Source organism: Leucopleurus acutus (genome assembly GCF_964270905.1).
Source record: "Leucopleurus acutus genome assembly, chromosome: 1".
Classification (NCBI taxonomy): Eukaryota; Metazoa; Chordata; class Mammalia; order Artiodactyla; family Delphinidae; genus Leucopleurus; species Leucopleurus acutus.
The window spans coordinates 135,216,911-135,241,202 of record NC_139142.1 but is presented as its reverse complement, the minus strand read 5'-3'; the positions used below and the strand labels follow the sequence as shown (position 1 = coordinate 135,241,202).

Below are 24,292 nucleotides of genomic sequence, written 5' to 3'. Positions count from 1 at the left end.
TTCTTTCTTCCAAAGGAGAATGGCTCTCATTTACTCACTGGTTTGCCACATCCTGCCTCAGAAGCTACTTCCTAAGAGCTGCCTGGGCTATTCTGAGAGGAGCTTTAACTCCTTCAGGCCCCCAGACCCTAGGACATTTATGACATCCCTGCCCACCATCATCATTTACAGTCTAGTAACTAGACTCTATTTGATCACATAATTAATACTCCCAACTTTCTTTGTGCTGGCTTGGAATTAAGCACTTTACCTACAACAGAGTCAGGCAGAGGACACATCTCTTGGTCCTATCTGGGGTCTCCAACTAGCCCAGCTTTGCTTAATCAGTTAAAAAGGACAAAAAGTAGAAATGATTCAAGCACAGGTATCAAGAAACTCAATGCACATAACACTGTGTTTGATATCAGTGAAAGCCCAGTGGAGCCAATCTCCTGTCCCACATGAGCTCTGTAAGCTAACACCGACATTCATTCATTCCATGTTTAGAGACTACCTACTATGCACCAGGCCTGGGCTAAAGATGGGGCATCAAGACTGAACTCCTGATCTCCAGAAGCTCACAGTGCAGGTGGTAAAACACAACAGACATGTGTGAAGATCACCACACATACACACCCCCCCAAGTGGTTTGTCTCCTGAGTAGTTCATGGACAGTCCCACTGGAGCTTTTCCAAGGAAGACCATGCAAACTTTCACGGTCGAAATAATATCTGACTTCAGCCTTCAAGGAGGGGTAGCCTCCCAAACATTGGCAATAAAATTGGGTGAGAGAGGTTAAGTAATGAGCCCAATCGACACAACAACTTAGGGGTGGAGCCAGGACTGCAACCTCAGCTGTCTGCCTCTGCAGATGACACTCCTGCAGAGCAAGGAGCACCCACTGAGAGCCAGAACAGAGTTTCTATCTGTGGGGAAGCGCGTCATGGTATCAAAAGAGGAGCAGGGCATCAGTAGCTCCTTTCTTCCCCTAAATTAAACAGACTTGAGATCTTCGTAGTAAAGAAAATAGAGGAAGATACAGATATATTTTTAAATCAAGAAATCAATAAACACTGACCACCTACTACAAGTGAATCCTATGCAGAGAATTGTTATCTTCTGCTGTTACAGCTGGGCTTCCTGCTAGACACATCATCCAGTGCAGTGCACATCATCAACTGGCCCCTCTGGCTGGCCAGGTATGTGTGCCCCTCCCAAAAATACCCACTCAGACAACAGGCCCCACCCCTAACAAGGGAGGACCAGAGACCAGTTGACGGCACACTAATTGCTGAGCTCCCAAGCATCCCCGAGTCTGCTGGCAGGAGATGTAGAACACTGAAGCTTCTATGACAAATGAGTATTATTTTTTTCATGCTCCAGACTTGGACCTACTGTTACATTTTACTAATCTTCAGCAGTCTGAACACTGACTTTGGATTATGTATCTATTCGCCATATTTGAAACATCAAAATCAGATGATTTCTAGATCCAAAGAGCCAAAAGGTATACCATGAAGAGAAAAATTAACAACAGTTTTTTCTCTCCCTCCACATATACTTATCATCCTTCCCTCTTTTTCTTTTTTTCCTGAAAGTTAAATCCTATTAGTCAAAACCACACAGGGTTACCCCTAGGCTGCACTGACTCTACAGAAATCTGTCAAGACTTTACTTGCCGTTACCAAAGGTATGTCAAGAGAGGCTGTGAGGGTCAACAGGAAATGAACTCACTCTGTGCTGGGGGCCTTTAACAATGAGCAACTGATCACCTTTATTCATTTTAAACTGAACATACAGACTCTGCCCTACTTGTAAGACAGATCGAAGCGCAGGCATTGGGACAGGGCAGAAAACAGCCCCACTCTCAAGAGTAGTCAGGGGCCTCCGATCTCGATTCAGGTCTTCACCAGCTGTACAACACCAAGTAAGCTTCCCAGCCTCTCTGGACCTCAATCTCTTCACAACACATCCAGGAGACTGAACTATCAAAATCTTTTCCACATTTAACATATAAGGACAGACAGGTGGCTGTGCTTGGGGGAGAGGGAATGAAAGGTGTTGATGGTGAAAAGGATGATTAATATAACATAATGCTATCCTGGGTCTGGAAATGGCCTGGCCTAGCGCTGCGTTCACCTTATCAGCCTAGATTTATTGGGGTGGGGGTGCAGGAGGGCTGATGGGTGGGAATCACAGCCACCTACAGTGAAATTAAACTCTTTTCCCAAATGAGTTCTGCTGAAGTGTGATTTATCCAGAGTGTTAAAGTACTTACCAGCAGTATGAAACCATGTTACTGAAATTGTATTACTGCACAAACTTAACTTTTCCCCAAATATGATTTGCAGAGAGGATGCAGAGCTGAGAATCTGCGTCTGTGGCCATCTGTCCTATCCCAATCCCTGGAGAGGCGTGGGGGGAGAGTGTGAAAAGCCACAGGTGCCGTGTATATTCAGTCACCGATGTCACATATCCATCAAAGAGCCCAGCAGTTGCTGGGAATAAGTGTTCAGCTCAGCATGCAAAAGAGGTCTGCCAATCCATCCAGCCCCAAACATTCCCTGAGCCTTCCTCTGTGCCAGGCATGGGGCTGAGGGAACACCACAGAACGTCACCGCCAGTTTCCCCACTGGGCTAGGAAGTGACTATTGACTGAAAAGGCAGTACAAAGGACTACAGGCACTTAACTGCCTGTGTGACATACACAGCCCTTAACCAGGATCAGTTTCCTCATCTACTGGGTAGAGATAACACACATCCCGCCTGCCTCATGTGGTTGAATGAGGAAATAAATAGATGTAAAAACAATAAAGAGTACACAGAGCCTCGCAGAACAAATGCTATGATTACCACCAACACTGTGACCCTCCTGTGCCAAGATATTATAAACTGAAAATAGTCAACCACTAATTAAGTCAAAGTCAGACTTCGCAGGGATCAGCAGAGTCTCGACCTTGGGAGAGGAGCATCTTCTGCCCTCTGTCATCTCAAGGCTTAAGTCGTTCAACAAAATTTTACCAAACCAGGGCTTCCCTGGTGGCGCAGTGGTTGGTTGAGAGTCCGCCTGCTGATGCAGGGGACACGGGTTCGTGCCCCGGTCTGGGGAGATGCCACATGCCGCGGAGCAGCTGGGCCCGTGAGCCATGGCTGCTGAGCCTGCGCATCCGGAGCCTGTGCTCCGCACCGGGAAAGGCCACAACAGTGAGAGGCCCACGTACCGCAAAAAAAAAAAAAAAAAAAAAAAATTTTACCAAACCAGGTGCTAGGGAACATGATGTGCACTGGAGATAATGATGAATAGGACCCAGTCCCAAGCTTCCTCAAGTCCAGTCCAACTGGACAGAGTTATGCAAACAACTAACACGTGACGGGATATGTACAGAGTGCTCTGGAAGGTGGAGTAGATGACTGCTACCTGGAGTGGGGTGGAAGACAAGTCTGTGATGGAGTTACAGAAGAGCTGACCTATAAATTGAACAAGATTAGGGTTTCAACATGCACTGAAGGGGGAGAAGGGAATCCCCAGTAGAAGACACAGTCTGAGCAGAGGCCAGGGCCCACTGAGGAAGATGTTTGGAAGAAATATGAAGGAGAAGTTGAACCTTAGATCTACCTGGAACTGACCCTCAACATCTGGTTTGTGCCACAGGAAGGGAGTGTTACCTTCCCTTTATGTCAGTGACTACCCTTCCCTATTCCTACACACACACACACACACACACACACACACACACACACACACACACACACAGATGCACGCACGCACAGTCCAGGAAATCCTCTTTAAACTCTTGGAGAAGAAAGCTGAGCTTCCTGGGTGGTGCCTGCCAGGCAGATGGCGGCCTAGAGAAGCTGGGAGGAGTCTATATTAGGCTGTACTGAGGCAGTTGTTTCCTAGGCACCTTTTGCAGCCTCCTGTTTCACTGAAAATAATTCTTTTGCTTCCTGCACATCCCCAGAAATTGCAAGTATGCCCGGCGTTGTCTCTATTCTAAGTCTGTGTGGATAAAGAACAGCTGAAGAGCCTCATCACTGGAAGTTCTTTGGGAGGTGGGAATTTTCTCTCCTTCTCGCCTGATAGAAAATAAGGCACCCTGGGCTGGGAATCTAGTCCTGCCCTTATCATGAGTCCAGTTAATCATCAAAAGCAGTTTACACACACATATGAATCCTTTCTGCTGGGTAGGGGTTGTTGTGCCCATTTTACAGATGTGGAGACAGACTCAAGGATATGAAAACTTTCTAGAAATTAGACCCTACTCTAAAAAACAATACAGGAAGACCTCTGGGTGCTCTGCCTCCCCCGCCCATCTGCCCCTATGATCTCAGACAGAAAGACCAGATGTCAAAGCTTCCTGGGATCCCTTCCAGCTGTCCCCACCATCTTTAAAGTCCTCGCTGCCCCTACCTTTGCACTCTCAGGGAAGACAGGCACTCTCCTGGACACCTTGCCAACATTCAGATTTGCTTTTAATCTCTCTGAGCATACTCATGCGCCCAAAACTTTCATTTCTCAGTTTCTGAAAGACAACTTTCTAAGCCATGAGTCAGACTGAAATCAAACATCACATTTAGGCTTCCTAAAAATATTACCCCAGCACAATGCCTTGGTTTTGTTCCCACATGCCCACCCTCCAAGCACACACACATATACTTTAGACTATCATTTAAACACTGGAATGTATAATTTAAATGTCTTTAATAGCATCTATTAAAAGGACATGCCCATGTGATTCTTCCCTTTACTTCAAAGCTATGATCCAAACTGGAGCTTTTACTGAATTTTAGGACTAAATAGTAGATATGTGGATAGCAAATACTGACAATAAAACTCAGAATATGTAAAATGCATTCAACTCAGTCATAGTAACACTGGCATCGTTTCCAATTTTCAGCAAAACTTCTTTTTGTCCATCTCTCAGCCCAGTGCCTGGTAAATATTAGATATGTACTAAATATCAGTTAAATGAATGTTAATACATCTTAGTCTTCTAAACATACAAGTTAGAAATCTATGGTTGTAATTCTGGTCATAATCTAAATCTATTTGACCCTAACACAAATGTCATCGGAATAAACAGCAAATAACAAGCAGCTGCTGGCATTCAAAGTATATATACCTCTGTCATTTGAACTGTTTTGAAGTTGGCCTTCTTTGGAAGACAAATGGTTGGCAGCTGCAAGTTCAATTACAAAGTTCTTGGTAGGAAGGCAGAGAAAGAACCAGGGGAATCAAAGTGCTATTTCATACATTAAGCATGGAATTCCTTTCCAACAAACATCCTTCATTTCCCTGGGGAGCTAATCATAACATGCCCTTTGAACTTGGGAAAACTCAGGACTGTACTTTGGGAGGAAGAATCTAGTTTGAAGGCCAGGCAAAGCTCAAGAGAGTAAGAGTCACTCCTTTTGCACGTCTCTATTCTGCTAATTTTTTTTAAGGAAGAGGGTGGAACATAGGAAAAGCCACCAGGCAATAAGTCCAAAGGCCTGGATTAATTAAATGTATGACACTGAACAAGTTACTTCCTTCCTTTGTCCTTCATATTCTCCTTTGCAAAATAAAGGGGCAAAAATAATAAGAGTAAAATTGGATGACTTCTAGATGCTAATAGAATTTTCTGCAATGATGAAAATGCTGTAATCTGCTCTGTCCAATACAGTAAACACTAGCCACACATGGCCATTGAGTCCTCAAAGTGTGGCGAGTGTAAATGAGGAACTGATTCTTAACTTTATTTAATTTTAATTCATTAAAATTTAAATAGCTACATATGGCTAGTGGCTATAGTTTTGGTGAATGTAGCTCTAAGAAGACCTTCAGCATTTTACGCAATCTTTGGAGGGCTATGTGGGAAAAGCATGGGTGTTAGAGAAGGACAGACCTGGGTTCTAAACTTAGTTCCACCACTTACTAGTTATGCAACCTTGTGCAAGTTACTTAACTTCCCTAAACTTCATCTTCCTTATCTGTACAATAGAATATTATGAACCTTCTCACAGATTTTTAGTGCAAATTCAAGACAATGGATGAAAATAGATCAGATACACCCTCAATAAACGGTAATTTTTCCAGTTATGATGTCCTTCAGGGATAAGTTTCATGTCTTTTGCCTTCGTCCTACTGTTCCTTCCTGATCTAGGACCCATACTTTATTACCCCACGCCTGGGTCCTACAGATAAAGCGCTTCTCTTTCAAGAAAGCCACTTGCTCAGGAACTGTTCCAGATCCTCAGCTAGGGGCGCACCTCCAGTCCCCAAGTCCTCTGTTCCTCCGGAACTGCTGATTTACCCTGTGTCCCCTCCACCTCACATTTCAGGAATTCACAAAACCCTTCCCCCGATTGCCTATCAAGCTGAAACTTTGTTCAGTGCAGCCAAAACACCTGTTAGTGGTTTCTGGTACTTTCCTCACTAACTCTCCCCTTGACTTCCCCTAGTCAATATTTTATAGCTTTTTATTTGTAAATGCTTTAAAACTTTTTTAAAATAATTGTTCAGTGACTTAGAATACTCAGAAATAAAAATGCAGCAAGCTACACTTATGGCTAACCCAGCGTTAGTTTAGTTACCAAAATAAAACAAGGCAAAAGACTATATTTAAAAGGAGTGTTTTAGTAAAATAATAAAAGTGTTGCACTGTCTATCTAAACTAATATAATGCGCTATGAACCTGGTCCAAATGTTCTGCTGGTCCTTCCTTTGGTGAATAGAACTTTTCCGCGGCTCCAATGCCCAAGTTTTATCAGTGGACACAAATGGATGCCTAAGATAAGCAGGATATATTTTCTATTGTTAATAATTATTGGGATGTTAAACTACCCTCTTCTTCTTGTTTTTCTAGCATTCCTCAGACTCAGAGAAAGAGAGAGAGAGAAGAGCTGAAATACAGGCTAGCATTTTGGTAGGATTTCGATCTGGATTTGAGTAAGCCATTAGACAAAAGGTTTACAGTTAGCTTGGAATTCCTGCTAACTTCTGAGGCCTCCCCCAACAAGGACATTCTTGAAGGATTATTTACTGAAGGATGATATGAAATCAAACAGGGCAAATAATTTCGACTCTGAACTCTCAAATGCAGTGAGGGTCTAATCTAATTTTTAAAAAATAACCTGGATACGTAAGTTATAACTCAATAAAGAAACGTAATGAACCTGGATCCAGACAACCTGTAAATACGACAATGTGACTGATTAGTCTTGTCTTCTCCTCACAACTCCCCAAATTTCAAGATCTGACTGGAATCTGGAACTCATGTGGATCATTCACTCAACTCAATTGTTCCATTTTTTCTGAAAAGTAAATGCACTTAAGAGCATTTGAAATTCTGAACCTTTCTTGGTAACAGGTAAACTCAAAACAGGTCAAGTCTAGAAAGGTGATCATTTCAGAGGGACTTTTGTCTGTGGTTATTTTGAAAGCCACTGCTTTAAAAACTGACATTATGAAGCTTAAAAATAGGCCTTCCTACTAAGGATCCTGGACTAAAATAAAATACCCTTTCCTTCCCCCATTTCCTCATTCCCTTTTCCCTCAAACACCTTAGGAGAGTGGTGAAATAGAGGGACAGTCTTTTCCAGTGTCTCAGATTATTACTTGAAAAGAGGTTTTTAAAAATTTTTAAGAGTACTAGGTAGAGTTACCAAAATTCAGTGTCGGGTAAACTTGGAAAATTTTCAAACCAAGTAAGTATCCCAAGTGAAAATATGTCTGAGTTGGGATAAAAGTTCAAGTACCTTCTTCCACTGCAGCTGTGTGAACTCCCAGCAAGTTCTCCCCACCGCTCCCCCCACCCCCCCAGTCTGGTTTCCTCATCTTGCAAAAGGAGTCAGAGGGCTGGAGGACCTGTAAGGTCCCATCCAGCCCTAACAAGCTCTGCTTCTATAAAGCTGGGCGGCTGCTTCCTATTTTCATGACCCCTTGGAGACAGCAGAAAAGCCCCTGGCCCAGAAGGTTCCTGGGAAGCCTCATTATACTTAAAAGTGGTCCCCTGGGACATGAGAACTGCTACTGAGAGCAATGCAAGCTGAGATGGCTATAAAATAGAAATGGTATTGAGAGGGAAGAATTAAGTTATGTTTTGCAGATGACACTAGTAAATCTAGAAATACTGATATTCAATCAAAAAATTACTAGATATATGGGACTTCCCTGGCCGTCCAGAGGTTAAGACTCTGTGTTTCCACTGCAGGGGGCATCGGTTCCATCCCTGGTTGGGGAACTAAGATCCCGCATGCCGCGCAGTGCAGCCAAAAAAAAAAAAAAAAAAAATTACTAGATATAATAGTGAATTTTAAAAAGCTGCAGGATATAAACAATTCATACAAATCAAACCACAGTCAAGAGAAAACACAAATTTAAAAATGTTCAATCACAACAGCATCAAAACGTTAGGTATTTGAAATATTAACTTAGGACACAAGAGAGTTATTCAAAAGAAACTATAAAACCATAACAGGAAAAGAGGAGGAGACATTAATAAATGGAAAGACAAACCATGACAATTCTTAAAGTTTTCTTTAACCCTACCCAATTTAAGAAAAGGGAAGGGCTTCCCTGGTGGCACAGTGGTTGGGAGTCCACCTGCCGATGCAGGGGACACGGGTTCGTGCCCCGGTCCGGGAAGATCCCACATGCTGCGGAGAGGCTGGGCCCGTGAGCCATGGCCGCTGAGCCTGCGAGTCTGGAGCCTGTGCTCCGCAACGGGAGAGGCCACAACAGTGAGAGGCCCGCATACCAAAAAAAAAAAAAAGAAAAGGGAAAAAAAAAAGACTATCAAAACTAAATAAGAGTTAAAAAGAAATTTTAGAAAGAGATAAAAATACCATAAAGACCAAATAAAAGTAAACCTGAAAATACAACAGATAAAAATCCTATTTAATAAACTCCATGAAGATATTAGAACTCACTATGTAAAAAAATTAACATAGACTCATACCTCACACCAAGAACATTAATTAATCCTAGATGGGACCATATAAGGGGCAGAAAAGTCTAGAAGAAAATGAAGCCCCATACTCCTATTAGTTATGACATGATGATAGATGTCTTAATACTAAAGAAAAGTAGCCTACACCATACAAAAGGCATGCTTTGCAAAATAAAAAAATATTTTTTCCTAAGTAATACAATATAAAAGGAAAACATTGCAGTGGGACAATGTAGTAGCCGCATAATTTATAAAACTTGAAAATACAAAGCACACTGATCTATTGCTTCAACAAACCAGAAGACAAGTAACTGTGTACTGGCTAATAAAAGACATGAACTAACAAAAAATAAATAAAATACAAAGCACATCAAAGCTATATAGACGTATCTATTAAAGAAGGGTCAGAGGAGAAGAAAAGTTTGCGTGAAACTTTTCAAAATGTTCAGCTGACACCACAAAACCATCCCACCTACCTCTCCAGCTTCATCTCCTGCTACCTGCAGCGATGCACCCAGCACACTAAACTACTTGCCGGCTCCTCCACACATCCCAAGCTTTCCCACTTGTGTGAAGTTGCTCATCCTGAGCTCTCTTCCTGCCATGCCCCCCCTCCCCCATTCCCATGGAAATCCTAGCCATCCTTCAAGACCCAGCTCAAATGTCATCTCCTCTGTGAAGGCTCTCCTAATCTTCCCCACTGGATGTGCGTTCTTCCTCCTCTCAATGATCTCTGACAGTATTTTCTTTGTACCTCTTCTCCTGGGGCACTTTTCTTACTCTGCAGCCATCTGTTTCCTTCTCCTAGTGTCTTTGCAACCTCTCCCTCCCCTCCCATACGAGATTTTAAGATCCTTGGAGGCAAAGACAATCTTACCACCTACAGCATCCAGCATAGCAAATTACATTTGGTAAGCATTCATTAAATATTAGTTTAGATTGAATCGATGAAATACAGAAAATAATCCCATTTCAAAAATACAGACTGGCAAACAACTAAAGTAAAGCAGACTGAGGAGGAGTCCTATTAAACTATCAAAAAAAAATCACTAAGGCTTCCCTGGTGGCGCAGTGGTTAAGAATATGCCTGCCAATGCAGAGCACACAGGTTCAAGCCCTGGCCCAGGAAGATCCCACATGCCACGGAGCAACTAAGCCCGTGCGTCACAACTACTGAGCCTGAGCTCTGGAGCCCACGAGCCACACAACTGAGCCCACATGCCACAACTACTGAAGCCCGCGTGCCTAGAGCCTGTGCTCCGCAACAAGAGAAGCCACAATGGGAAGCCCGCGCACCGCAACAAAGAGTAGCCCCACTCACGACAACTAGAGAAAGCCCGCGCACAGCAACGAAGACCCAACACAGCCAAAAATAAATAAATAAATAAATAAATTTAGAAAAAAAAGAAGGGACTGAAATGAGGATCATTTGCTTGTAATATGTCCTCCCTCTCTAAAAAAAAAAAAAAATCATTAAACTTCAAAAAACAAAAAGCCAACTTCCTGAAGCTTGAGGGACCAGTTCAAACATACATTGTAAATTGGTTCTGTCTCTTTATGGAACATATTCAGTTAATATGTAACAAAAGCCATAACATGGTTCATTGCCTCTGATTCTGTGTATGAATTAATCTCAAAGAACAAAACAAATGGGTTTAAAACATTCATAAGAGTAACAATAAATAATAAAATTTTGAAAGCCACCTAAATAATCAACAAAGTGTCATTTGTGAAGCCAAATCCTATTCTTTAGCCAAAAATAAATGACAAGCATTAGAATTATGTCTATGTGTAGAAATGGGGGGGAGGAGAGACCCATCAACTGATCACAGCTATCTATATATGCCTATAATGGAATAACCAAAAGTTAAACTGGAAAATTTAATGTCTGAGGTTCTTTCTTTAAAAAGGTGTTGATACATTCAATTTTCTTTTGAAGTTGTACTTGAGCAGGCAAATATGCAAAAAGGAGTTGGGGGGAAAAGAAATCACTCTACCTTTGTCCGATTTTTCTTCAACCCCCATGTAACCTCTTCTTAACCTGACTCAAAGCAGGATACCCCTGGGAGCTTCACCAAGAAATGAGAGGCAGAGATCAGCATTTTTAGCAGTAGGCCCTGCACCAGGATTCAGAAAACACCTCTTTTAAAAACAAAAATGCAATTCATTCTGGGAGGTGTTAACTTAGCAAACAGGTATGTGAGCCTTCAAACAGCTCTCATGGGCTTTCAGGCAAAGAACAGGACATGAAGAAAAAACACAATCAAGTGGCCAAAAGAGACCAAGATGATTTTTTCAAAACTGGCAACTTCTGGAAGGGAACAAAAGAAACAAAACTGGGACGCTAAGCTTTCTTCTCAGGCTCACCTCATCTTCTTCCCAGTCTGTGGGTTCTCCAGGTTTTCTCAACATGTCAGAAAGATTCACCATTGCTTGACCTGTACTTCCTATGGATGTGGTAGAAATAACTACCAATTCAGACTGAGGGAAGCTCGCAAGGAAGGGTTTTTTGTTGGTGGTGGTTTGTTTTGTTTAAACATTATTTTGTTTTTTTCCAATCTACCAATAATGATTTACTATATTAAGAGTGTAGCGATGTAGACCCAGGGGTTCAAAAAGGTATGGTCCCATATAATCAAATTAATGAAAAAAAGACACATAAGGAACATTTAGAGAATAAGAAAGCATAAGACTTCAAAATGATATTGCATTTAATGTGATGTTTGTTATACAATATAGGCCAGAATACAAAAGGGGAGAGAGAAAACGTGAGTTAAAATTAAGAGGGGCATAGGGCTTAGGATGAATTTTAATCCTTGGGTACTCTTAAAAAATTTATTATGAATTTTTTCAAACACAGAAATATGGAAGGAATAGAACAGTGAAACTCACACACTAACCAACTAAACGACTGTGAACAATTTTGCCCTGTTTGCTTTATCTACCATGTGGGTATGTGTATTTTTTCCCTGAACCATTTCAAAGTAAGTTTCACATATCAACTATGAACAACAACATTCTCCTACATAATCATATCATTATTACATCTAAAAAATTAACCCTAATTCCCCACTCAAATTTCCCTAATTGTCCCAAGAATTCATTTTACAGCTATCGCATTTTTTGATTCAGTACCCAACCAAGGTTCATGCATTACATTTGGTTGACATGTCTCCTTAGTCTCTTAATTCTCTAACAGCACCACTTCCCTACTTTTCCCCCATGACATTGACTTTTTAAAGAGACTGGGTCAGTTGTCTTAGAGAATGTTGCACATCCTGAATTTGCATGCTTGTTTCCTCCTGGTATCATTTAATTTGTTTCTCCATCCCTGTATTTGCTGTAAACAGGAAGTTAGATCTCAAGGCTTGATTAGATGCAGGTTTGGGTTAAACTTTAAATAACAGGCAGCATATAAAATGTCCAAATCAACATGATTTATCAACATTTGCAATTTGGTATTAAGAACAAAAGGTAATAGTCAGCTGAGAAGGAAGAAACCAAAGCGGGCACCACTAACTACACTTCCCACTTGGATAGCATTCCAACAATCATAAAGTGCTTTCATACACGTTATTTTGGTGATGCGCACCTGCCCGCCTTCCCTCACAGGTGTGTTATATTATCATCCTTCCTTTACTAATGAGGAAAACCAAGACTCAGTGAAGTTAAATGACATGCCAAAGGTCAACAATTAAGAAGGGGCATAACTGAGTCTCGAACTCAGGTCCTAGAATAGCATGGAGTTACTCAGAAAAGGCTACATGGGAGATGAACTCTATGCTAGGTCCTGAAAGATGGGCAGCATTCATTCATTCCAGGCACTGGGCGAGACGCCGGGGAAATATCAGTATACAAGATAGTCAAGGTCCCTCCCCTCACTGAAAATGTGGTGGCAAATACAAGACAAAAATAAAATCACACAGGAAAGTGGAGGAAGGCATTCCAGACAAAGGAAACCATGTGAGCAAGACCGGACAGAGGTAAGAAGCAGTGTGCTGGGGCAATGGGAGGACAATAAAGGGATCAGGCAGAGAAAAACCGAGCTGGATGGGTAGCTCTAACTGAAGTATTCTCTCCCTTTCTTTCAAAGATGCATAAGTAAGTGAAAGTAAAATGTTGTATGTGTTTATGTTCAAACAAGCACCCCACACATCTCCTTGCTCTGGGCTAAGTCATTTTTATGAACCTTTTTGCCATTTCTGTATCTGCTATAACAACAGCAGAGACATTCTTCCCAAGGACACGGGCTTCAGCTGGCCCTACTTTTCACCTGAAGTTGTTCTCAAAAGACTGTGCCAGTATTAGTTATTGCAGCAACAAACCAGTAGAAGCATCCAAGTTCAGAACTACAAAATCAGTTAAAACCACTTCAAAAGCTTCTAGTTATCACGGTGTACATCCCAGGTAAGGCCATAAGAGATCCCCCAAAAGCACAACAACCTGTCTCAATGTTTCTGTCCCCTTCCTTAAGGACCTTCACACTAACAGATGTGTGTCCCTACAAACGTGGCAGAAACTGCTGATGCTATGAACGATGCTCTGAATGCAATAATTAAGTCTGAGGGTTTCAGCCCCAAATCCAAAAGCTGTGGATGCCGCCAAGGCCAAGCAATGCACCTTCTTGTTTACTCAGCACCATATGGCCTTCAAAGCACTTCTGTATGTGTTATCTTGTTTAATCTTCATGATACTCCTTCAAGGTGGGAATGGTTCAATCATTTAATCAACAGATATCTACTGAGTACCTTCTATGGGCCAGATACTGATCTACTCACTGAACAAGGAACAAATCAAGCCCTCACCTTCATGAAGCATACATTTTAGTGCGGGCGGGGTGAGGTGCAGATAAATACTTATGGACAATGCAACATTAATTAGTGATAAGTGCTATGAAGAAAAATAGGGCAAGATAAAGGAGTAGAGCATGACAGAGAGTGCTATAATTAGAGTGCTCAGGGATGGTCTCTGTGAAGAGACATTTGAGCAGAGGTCTGAAGGAAGTGAGGGAGCAAGTCATGTGGGTATTTGGCAGAAGAGAATTCTAGGCAGAGGGAATAGCAAAAGCTCTGAGATAGGAATGTGCCCAACCGACTGTGGAACAGCACAGAGAACAGCATGGCTGGAGCACATAAGTGAAGGGGACAGTGGAGGAAAACGAAGAACCTGATCAGGCAGGGCCTTGTAGGCCACTAAGACAAAGATTTGGTAGACCATTCTCATCCTCACTCTACAGATAAGGAAACTAAAAGAGAGAAAGTACAAAGGACTTGCCTAAGGTCAAAGAAAAAGTGAGGACTCGGGAAGTACCCTGCATTGCCACCACGAATTCTACTCAGGGCTCACACTTCTCCTTGTGGAGATTAAAAGCGTTCCTTTAAAACACAAAGAGATTAAGTATGTGCCTTATCATGGAAGGAGAGGCAAGGTACCCTAAGACTCAGCAATCCCACTTCTGAGTACATTCCACAGGGAACTCTTACAAGAGTCCAAAAGGAGTCGCGTACAAGGATGGCGATGGCTGCACTGTTTGAGGCAGCAAGGGGTTGGAAACAACACAATTGTCTTCTCTGGAGGAATAATAAGTAAAATGTGGTACATGCACAAGACTGACTGCTCTGTAACCAAGAGAAATAATGAACTAGATACATGTATAACAGCATGAACAGAGTGCAGAAACATGGTGTTTGGTTAAAACAAAAGAAACTGAAATAAAAGTTTAGGGTGGTCATTGCTTCTGTTCAAATATTGTTGATTATCCTCCTTCCAAGAAGGCCCCTGCCCCCTTTGAAGGTCAACATGGCCATGTGACTTGCTTTACAAAAATGGGAGCAAAAGTGACATGTGTCACTCCTGGGCAGAAACTTTAAAAGCCAGAATGTGGTTCACAAGATTCCCTTTTCATTAAGCATATTTCAGACATGATGTGTCCGTCAGCCTGAGTCCCTGATGGAATCCAATCAACACAGCCTCCCACTGACCTGCAAGCATGTCAAACTACTGAGATTTTCTAGTCTATCCCAACTGATGTAGATTTATAGCACAATAGGATTTTTCATAAAAATTGAATATAATTAAGGTGCACAACATGATGATTCAATATACACACAGTGAAATGATTATTTCAGACACGCTAATTAACATACACACCTCCTCACAAACTTACTATTTTGTGTGTGCGTGACAAGAGCACCTGAAATCTACTCTCTTAGCGAATGTCCAGTATTCAATACAGTATTATTAACTGTAGTAATCATGCTAAGCATTAGATCTCTAGACTTATTCTTCCTATTAACTGCAACTTTGTATCCTCTGACGAACATCTCCCCATTTCCCCCACCTCCCCACCCCTGTTAACCACCTATCTACTCTCTGCTTCTATGTATTCCACTTTTTTAGGTTCCACATATAAACTGAGATCATGCAGTATTTTTCTTTCTGTGTCTGGCTTATTTCATTTAGCATACTGTCCTTCAGGTCCATCCATGGTGTCACAAATGGCAGGATTCCCTTCTCTTTTAAGGCTGAATAATAGTACAATATCATTCAGCACTCTAAGCACACAAAACGATACTATCTATTGAATACCTCCCAAAGGCACACATATAGCCAACAAACGGGTGGAATTATAAGACCATATATTAAATAACCCAGAGTGGGTGAGATGGTGCCTGTGAAAAAAAGGTAAATGGGTTAGGGGGAATGAGAGTAAAGGGGAAAATAAGAGAAAAAAATGAAAAGGTATTAAAAGGTTTGTTAAACACGTGCAAATATTAGAACTTTCATTCACTCACTGATTCACTCCACAAACATTTGTGCACTTATTATGTGCCAGTACTATTCTAGGTACTACTTACAGAAGAGTGAATCCAAAAAGGGCAGTCCTATGCTTATAGTTTATGGTGTACAGAAGAGAGAAATATTTAAAATACCCTAAAAAAGATTATGGACAGTGAAGAAATGTCATTAAAAAATCAGGTGACATGAGAAAGAGAGACCTACTTTAGATTAGGTGGTCTGTGAACAACTCTGAGGAAATGACATTTATGCAGAGAGGTGAAGATTGCTTCCTTCCTAGCTTGGGAACAGGAAGGGATGATTCATTCCAGGCAAAGGGAACAGCATGTGCAAGGGTCTGGAGGGAGTATGGACCATCCCGTGGAGGAAGTGAAAGAGGACCAGGGTAATGTAGGAAAGGAGCAGCAGGAAATGTGGTTAAAGAGATGGAGTGGGGGGCAGGCAGGAGGGGGAGAGCAGCAGGCTCATAGCCCAATATAAGGAGTTTGAATTTTATTCTAACGGCAATGAAACCATGAAAACATTTTAAACAGGGAAATGATATGATCTTATTTCCAATTTATTTCATTCTAACTTGGCACCCTTGCAATATGCTCATATATTTTTACAGACTTGCAGAAGAAATATTTTTGCATTCTTTTTCTTCAAGGACCCCCAGAACTTGCATAGACATCAGGTCCCACATAACCCAGCTCTGTCTGAAAGGGGTAAGTGCTATGTTAGAGACCAGTCTCAAGGTGCCAGAAAGCCACAGAGAAGCAACCTTGCCCATTTAGTACCAAGAGTTCTTTAATGTCAATGGATTTTTTTTCTTTCGTTTACACTGTATGATAATGTTCAAAATTGTGCCCTAGTCTAATCACTGAAATCATGAGTACATCAGCTTTGCTTGAAAAGGTGAAAGATGTAGATGTGGGCTTCCCTGGTGATGCAGTGGTTGAGAGTCCGCCTGCCGATGCAGGGGACACGGGTTCATGCCCCGGTCCGGGAAGATCCCACATGCCGCGTAGCGGCTGGGCCCGTGAGCCATGGCCGCTGAGCCTGCGCGTCCGGAGCCTGTGCTCCGCAACGGGAAAGGCCACAACAGTGAGAGGCCAGCGTAACGCAAAAAAAAAAAAGAATGTAGATACATACAGCTTTCCCCCCATTAGTGGCAGGAACTGTAGGGGAACAGTCCCTGTTTGTCTCAGGCAGCCTACACAAAGATGCCTCCTATTGTAACACAGCAATGAGTCATGGAGGTAGGTGCACATGGCACAGAAAACTGAGCAAGGGAGAGTCGTTTATCCAGAAGCTAAGGCACCTTAACACACATATCCACCGCCACGACTGGAAACTACCTTCTGGCTTCCTTGAGGCTTCTCTACCCAGTAACAAAGGTACCAGCAGCTAACATTCATGGAAGGTTTCCTACTATTAGCTCATTTAATCTTCACAACTGCTCTAAATAGGTTCTATCATTAGACCCATTTTCACAGATGAAAAAACTAAACCTAAGCCCGAGAGAGATTTGTCCCAGGTCACAAAACCACAAACTTAGCCTGACTCCAGAATCCCACCTCTTAACCACTGTTTAGAATCTCCCAGTCCCACCCAAGCGTATCTGCCACCAACTCCAGGAGAATTTCTTCTTTTCCTCCCTGTACTGTTTTCTTATAACAAAACTCCTCCCCTTTGCAAGAACACAGCAGTGGTATCACAATTAACGACAGAAGGTACTTCCACTCAGTACCCTCCTCCAAATCAAACGGGAGCACGATGATCAGGCCACAACATTCAAAATTTGTCCTGTCCTTCCCTGCCCTGGGGGGCTTTCATACTATTTTAAGGGGATAAAATTCTGCACACTAAAACTGAACCAATCTTTGCAAAGTAATCCACTAACCTGTACAAGTTAATATCATGCAAAACAGACACTACAGTATTGAAAAGAGTTTGGGGACTTCCCAGGGGTTAAGAATCCATCTGCCAATGCAGGGGACAAGGGTTCGAGCCCTGGTCTGGGAAGATCCCACATGCCGCGGAGCAACTAAGCCAGAGCGCCTAGAGCCCGTGCTCTGCAATGAAGAGAAGCCCCCACACCACAACAAAGAGTAGCCCCCGCTCACCGCAACTAGAGAAAGCCCCTGCGCAGCAACGAAGACCCAATGCAGCCAAAATTTAATTAATTTATTTAAAAAAAAAAAAAAAGAAAGGAGTTTGTCTGAGGAATGTGGTTGAGCTCACATCACAGGTCTGTCCACCACTGGCCTTGTGATCATTACAGGGATGGACAGAGCCACCAAGCCAACAGGTCCCCAGGCGATTAAAATTGAGAGAGTCAAAGGAAGGTTACAGAAATCACCAAAGGGCAGAAGATCCAAGCCTAATCTATTCATTTCATCAGCTGGCTTCCTAAAGTCTCCAGTGTGCAGGTAAGAGATTAAGAACTAAATCTTTTCTGGTTATTTCTCCAGCTCGCCGGGTCTTTCTCCCTCAGGCAGTCTTGTCCCTTACCCAGGACTCAAGAGTTGCGGGAACTCAGAAACATACATGAAACAGCCGCATCATTGTTTAACGAAACAAAGTACTGACTGGTTTGTGAGCAACACTGTAAGCTGCAGAGATGGAGCACCTTGTGTGTGATTTCCAAGACCGTGGTGTCATGTCTCAGGTCGGAAGTTAGGGCTTATGGTCAAGTAAGGAACAGCCAGGAGAGACACTGATGAGATTTGTTTAATGAATGAATGAATTAAAAAGTCAGATGAAGAAAAGAAAATCCGCTCCCTTCGAGACAAGAGAGTTTCCAGGAAGGCCAAGGAATGAGAGCCCCCAAAGTCGACAAGCAAAAATCCACCGTGATGTCGGTGTACACACGCCCCCGCTGGCCAGGCAGCGGCCGCAACTAGGCACTCCCAGCCCACAGGTGTCAGGTACGAAGGTGAGGACTGCTCACAGGTCCCAACTCCACACTCTATACCGAGTTGGTCTCAAAAACGCAGATGCGATCTTAATTTTTCCAAGACATCTGCTCCCTTCTCCCGGTTACAGGCCAGAAATGCAGAGGATCTGGGGGGAAAGAGCTGGGTAGGGGCGGGCGATGAACCGGTTTTTACTTTTTAGGGAAAAGGAAAATGACCAGAGATCAGGGATGGGTGAAAGGGTCGGGAAAAGCGTGGGGATGGGGGCATCGCGATTCGTTGGGTCCACTGACTGGTCTTGAGTCAGGCGCACAATCAGTGCTTAGTCACCGATACCTCTGCGGCCGGGAGTTCCTCGCGCCTGGCAGTCCAAGACGTACGTGACGACCCGAGCGGAGCCCCGCGCCCCGCGCACACCCGACTCGGCTCCTGAGCCCGGGCCCCGGCCTCCCCAGCCCGGCCCCGGTGCTCGCCTCCCCCCAGACTTACTCCGCCGAGCTGGTTCCGTTAACCGCGGAGCCGTCGGGGGCCGGGTTCAGCTGGATGGGCGTCGGCTTCTTCTTGGGCATTTTGGACCCGGGGAAGGCGCTCGCAACTCCGAAGGGAGGGCGGCCCCTCTTGCTTCCTCCCTCTGAGCTGCCCCGCGCCCGCCGCGCGGGGCCAAGTCACGGCTGCGGGCCCGGGGGTTGCTTTCGGGGGACGCGCTCTGCGCGGTCCCGTCAGGGCCGAGGGGCCAGTGGCGGTCTCAGGAGACCCCCCGCCCCACTTGCTCGGCTCACAGGGGACCAAAGGGCTTCCCCGCCGGCGCAGCACCGCAGCCCCGGGATTCCCTCCCGCTCTCCCTCAGTCCACTGGTCCCCAGGGCTCGAGGGGCCCCGCCGCGCGCGCACCACAGCGCTGCTCCAGCCACAGCCCGGGAAAGTGCGCCGCCGCCACTGCCGCGTTCCAAGCGACTCGGCGCAGTAGTCCCAGAGGGCCTGGAGGGCGGGGGAGGGGTGGGGAGGGATAGGGAAGGGGGAAACCTTGCCCCCCGCCCCCCCCGGGCAGCTGCGTTTTCCACACTCCCACTCGGCTCCGCCCCTTTTGCCTCGCCGGCAGCCAATGGGAACACGCCTCGGCGGCAGATGACGCGGAAATACGTCACGGGGCGCGGCGTGCTACCCTGGGGGTGGGGTCCGGCGCCGGCTCTACTGCGCCCTCTGCCGCACAGAGGCACCCAGGTGGACCCACCGGGAAGGGAGGTGACCTGGACCGAGTTGGTTGCCACGCGGTCTCCTCCGCTGAGGTGACTGTAGCCCACGGGCCGAGTCACGTTGATGGAGATGAAGTAATAAAACGAATAAAGAAAAGGACCCCTTCTTATTTCTAGAGGCAACGTCGAGGAATAGACAACTCGTCAAGAGACTCCTTGTGCCTAAGGAACAGGCAAGTAGAAAGATACATATAAAACGGTAATACACAGTACTAGTCTACTGACGAGGGTACAGGGAGATGGGTGTTCAGGGCTGATGAGACTTTAAATTGGGGCAACCTTTTCTGAGAGCAGATTGGGAATGTCTTTTTAAAGCCTTTGGGAAAAAAAGCCCTTTCGACCAATAATTCCAGTTCTATAAAACTTGAAGAAATAAGATGTGAATAAAGAGCTTAATGAGATAAAAGATGATTCAGGTGATTCAGAATACACATTCAGTCCATCTCTTTCCCTTTTCCCTTCCTAAAGTATTCAGTCCTAAAGGCATTAGGTGTGTAAAACAATGTAAGCCTCTGCACCTGGTGGTCCAGAGCAGGTTATCAGCCACCCAGCTGTTTGCAATATATAGAGAGTAAGGTTCCCTTTTCATTTTGTAGCCCTTGGTACTGTTTGAATGTTTTGTTATTATGTATATAAAGTGTTCGATTTAAAACATTTTTTATAAATTGTTTAAAGATTAACATGAGAATGTAAAATAGTGCAGAGAGTTTGGAAAACAATCTGGCAGTTCCTCAGACAGTTAAATATAGTTACCATATGACCCAGCAATTCCACTCCTATGTGCTCAAGAGAAATGAAAAACATATATCCATACAACACTTGTATACAAATGTTTATGCAAATGTATGGCAGCATTTTTCATAACAGCCAAAAAGTGGAAACAACCCAAATGTCCATCAACTGATGAACGGATAAACAAAATGTGGTACATCCATACAATGGAATATAACTTGACCATAAAAAGGAATGAAGTGCTGATCCATGTTATAGCATGCATGAACCTTGAAAACATTATGCTAAGTGAAAGAAGCAAGTCACAAAAACCCACATATTTTATGATTTCTTTTATATAAAATGTCCATAACAGGCAAATCTATAGAGACAGAAAGTAGATTAGTGATTGCTTAGAGTTTTGTGGGACAGTTGAGCAAGGAATAGTATAATAGAATGATAGCTAAAGGGTAAAGAATTTCTCTAGGAGGTGATGCAAATATCCTAAAATTGATAGTGGTGATAGTTTCACATCTCTGTGAATTTATTAAAACCATTGAATTGTACACTTTAAATGGGTGAATTGTATGGTATGTGAATTGTCTTTCAATAAAGCTGTTAGTAAAACAACCACTACATCAACAAGGAAATTCAGGGGAAAAATAAAATAGATAACAGAGTCTTGAAGAACAAAGCTGGAGGATTTACACTACCATATATCAAGATTCATCTCAGACTGAGTATTTAAGACAGTATTTAAGACACTGGCACAAGAACAGACAAATAGACCAATGGAGTAGCATAGAGCCTGGAAACAAACCCATCTGTATTTGATCACCTGATTTATGACAAAGATAACAATACAATGCAGTGGGGGAAAGGGTAGCCTTTTGGATAAATAGTGCTGGGTCAATTGAACATCCATATGGGAAAAAAAATGAGTCTTGACCACTACATCACATCATACATAACAAATCAACTCTAGATGGATTATAGAACTAAACACAACTTTTAAAAGAAAATATTGGAGGGCTTCCCTGGTGGCGCAGTGTTTAAAAATCTGCCTGCCAATGCAGGGGACACGGGTTCAAGCCCTGGTCCGGGAAGATCCCACATGCCGTGGAGCAACTAGGCCCGTGAGCCACAACTACTGAGCCTGCGCGTCTGGAGCCTGTGCTCCGCAACAAGAGAGGCCGCGATAGTGAGAGGCCCATGCACCGCGATGAAGAGTGGCCCCCGCTTGCCACAACTAGAGAAAGCCCTCGCACAGAAACGAAGACCCAACACAGCCAAAAATAAATAAATAAATAAATTTAAAAAAAAAAAAGAAAGAAAATATTGGAGAATATCTTCATGACATTAGGGTAGGCAAAGATTTCTTAAACAAGGCATACATGCACACACACAAACACAAATCATAAAGGAAAAATATGATAAATTAGACTACATTAAAGTTAATTATTTTGACCTTCAAAAAGGGTAAAAAGATGGTGGTCCAGTGGTTAGAACTCAGTGCTTTCACTGCCGTGGCCCAGGTTCAATCTTCAGTCAGGGATCTAAGATCCTGCAAAAAAAAAAAAAAAAAAGGGGGTGGGTGTAAAAAGAAAGAAGACATTTGCAACATATATTGGAAAAAGAACGCATATGTATAATGTCTAAAGAACTCCTACACCTTAACTAGAAAAAGACATGAAAAGAGGCTGAATTTCTTTAGTTATCAGGAAAATGCAACTTAAAACCACAATGTGAGTACCTAATGCCACTAAAAGTATACACTTGATAATGGTCAAAATGGTAAAATTTTTATGTATATTTTACCACAATAATAATAAAAAACACTATAATACTACACTTACTATTCTGGCTAAACTGAAAAGGACAAATAATATCAAATGTTGGTAAGATGTGGAGCAACTAGGACAGGATTCTCTTACACTGATGGTGGGAGTATAAATTTGAGCAACCAGTTTGAAAAACTGTTTGGTAGTATGTACTATAAGGTTGGACATCTATCCTAATACCCAGAGATTCTGATCCTGGACATATACCTACAGAAATCAATATATATGTTCACCAAAAAAAAATGTATAAGACTATTCATTCATAGCACCACTATTCATAATAGTTATTAGGGAAACAACCCAAATGTCCATCAACAGTAAATGGATAAATTGTGGTAAATTCATGCAATGGAATACAGCATTGTGAAAATAGACTACAACTACTTGCAACAATATGAATTAATCTCACTAACATCCTGTTGAGTAGAAGATAAGACACAAGAAATATATATATATATATGTATATATATATATATATATATGCTCAAAACTGGCAAATCTAATCTATGGTGGTAGAAGTTGGGATAGTCATTATCCTTGAGGAGGAAAGTAACAGGAAGATGAGTTGAAGTAGGCTTTTAGGATAATGGTAATGTTTGCTTTCTTGATCTGGGGGGAGATCACAGGAAAGAGTGTTCCAGTTACGATTTATGTTATCTTTCAGTAAAACAATCTATGTTCTGGATCTATGTTACCCTTCAATAAAACAATTACTAGAGGAAAAAAAATTTACTCAACATCACTAATCATCAAGGAAATGAAAATCAAAACCACAATGAGTTATCACCTCAAACCTGTTAGAATGGCTATCATCAAAAGGACAAGCCATAAGTGTTGGCAGAGCATGGAGAAAAGGGAACCCTTGGGTATTTTTGGTGGGAATGCAAATTGATACATCAAAAAAACATAAAATTTTGGAGGTTTCTCAAAAAAACATAAAATTAAAAATAGATCTACCAGGGCTTCCCTGGTGGCGCAGTGGTTGAGAATCTGCCTGCCCGTGCATTGGACAAGTGTTCGATCCCTGGTCCGGGAAGATCCCACATGCCACGGAGCAGCTAAGCCTGTGTGCCACAACTACTGAGCCTGTGCTCTAGAGCCCGTGAGCCACAAGTACTGAGCCCACGTGCTGCAACTACTGAAGCCCACGTGCCTAGAGCCCGTGCTCCACAACGAGAGAAGCCACCGCAATGAGAAGCCCGCGCACTGCAATGAAGAGTAGCCCCTGCTCGCCACAACTAGTGAAAGCCCACGCGCAGCAATGAAGACCCCACACAGCCAAAAATTAAAAAAAAAAAAAAAAAAAATATCTGCACTCTTGTGTTCACTGCAGCATTATTCATGAGAGCCAAGATATGACAACAGCCTAAGTGTTGGTCAACAGATGAATAGACAAAGAAGATCTGGTGTATAGACAAAATGGAATATTATTCAGCCATGAGATAGAAGGAAATCCTGCCATTTGCAACAACGTGGATGGACCTTATGTTAAGGGAGATGAGTCAGACAGAGAAAAACAAATACTGTATGATCTCAGTTGTATGTGAGATCTAAAAAGCCAAACTCGGGGACATAGAGAGTAGAGGAGAGGTTACCAGGGACTGTGGTGGAGGAAATGGGGAGATATTGGTCAAAGGGTACAAACTTCCAGTTATAGTTAATAAGTTCTGGGAATCTAATGTACAGTATGGTGATTGATTATAGCTGATAATATTGTATTATATATTTAACTGAACGTTGCTAAGAGTAGATTTTAAATGTTCTCACACAAAACAGAAATGGTAATTAGGGGACAATATGGAAGGCTTAGCTAATGCTATGGTGATAATCATTTTGCAACATATAGCTGTGTCAATTCAACATATTGTATACCTTAAA

At 42.9% G+C, this 24,292-nt stretch overlaps 1 protein-coding gene across 1 annotated transcript in view; it reads right to left on the bottom strand.

Annotated features, from left to right (window-relative positions):
* The window catches only part of MAP2K1 (mitogen-activated protein kinase kinase 1), a 79,535-nt gene extending 60,063 nt beyond the window's left edge, over positions 1–19,472 (bottom strand). Inside the window, exon 1 of the mRNA XM_082853905.1 lies at positions 19,100–19,472. Coding sequence (XP_082710031.1) covers positions 19,100–19,179 — 80 coding nt within the window. The 5' untranslated portion in view covers positions 19,180–19,472. The remainder of the gene's footprint in view (positions 1–19,099) is intronic.
* Positions 19,473–24,292: the final 4,820 nt, after the last annotated feature.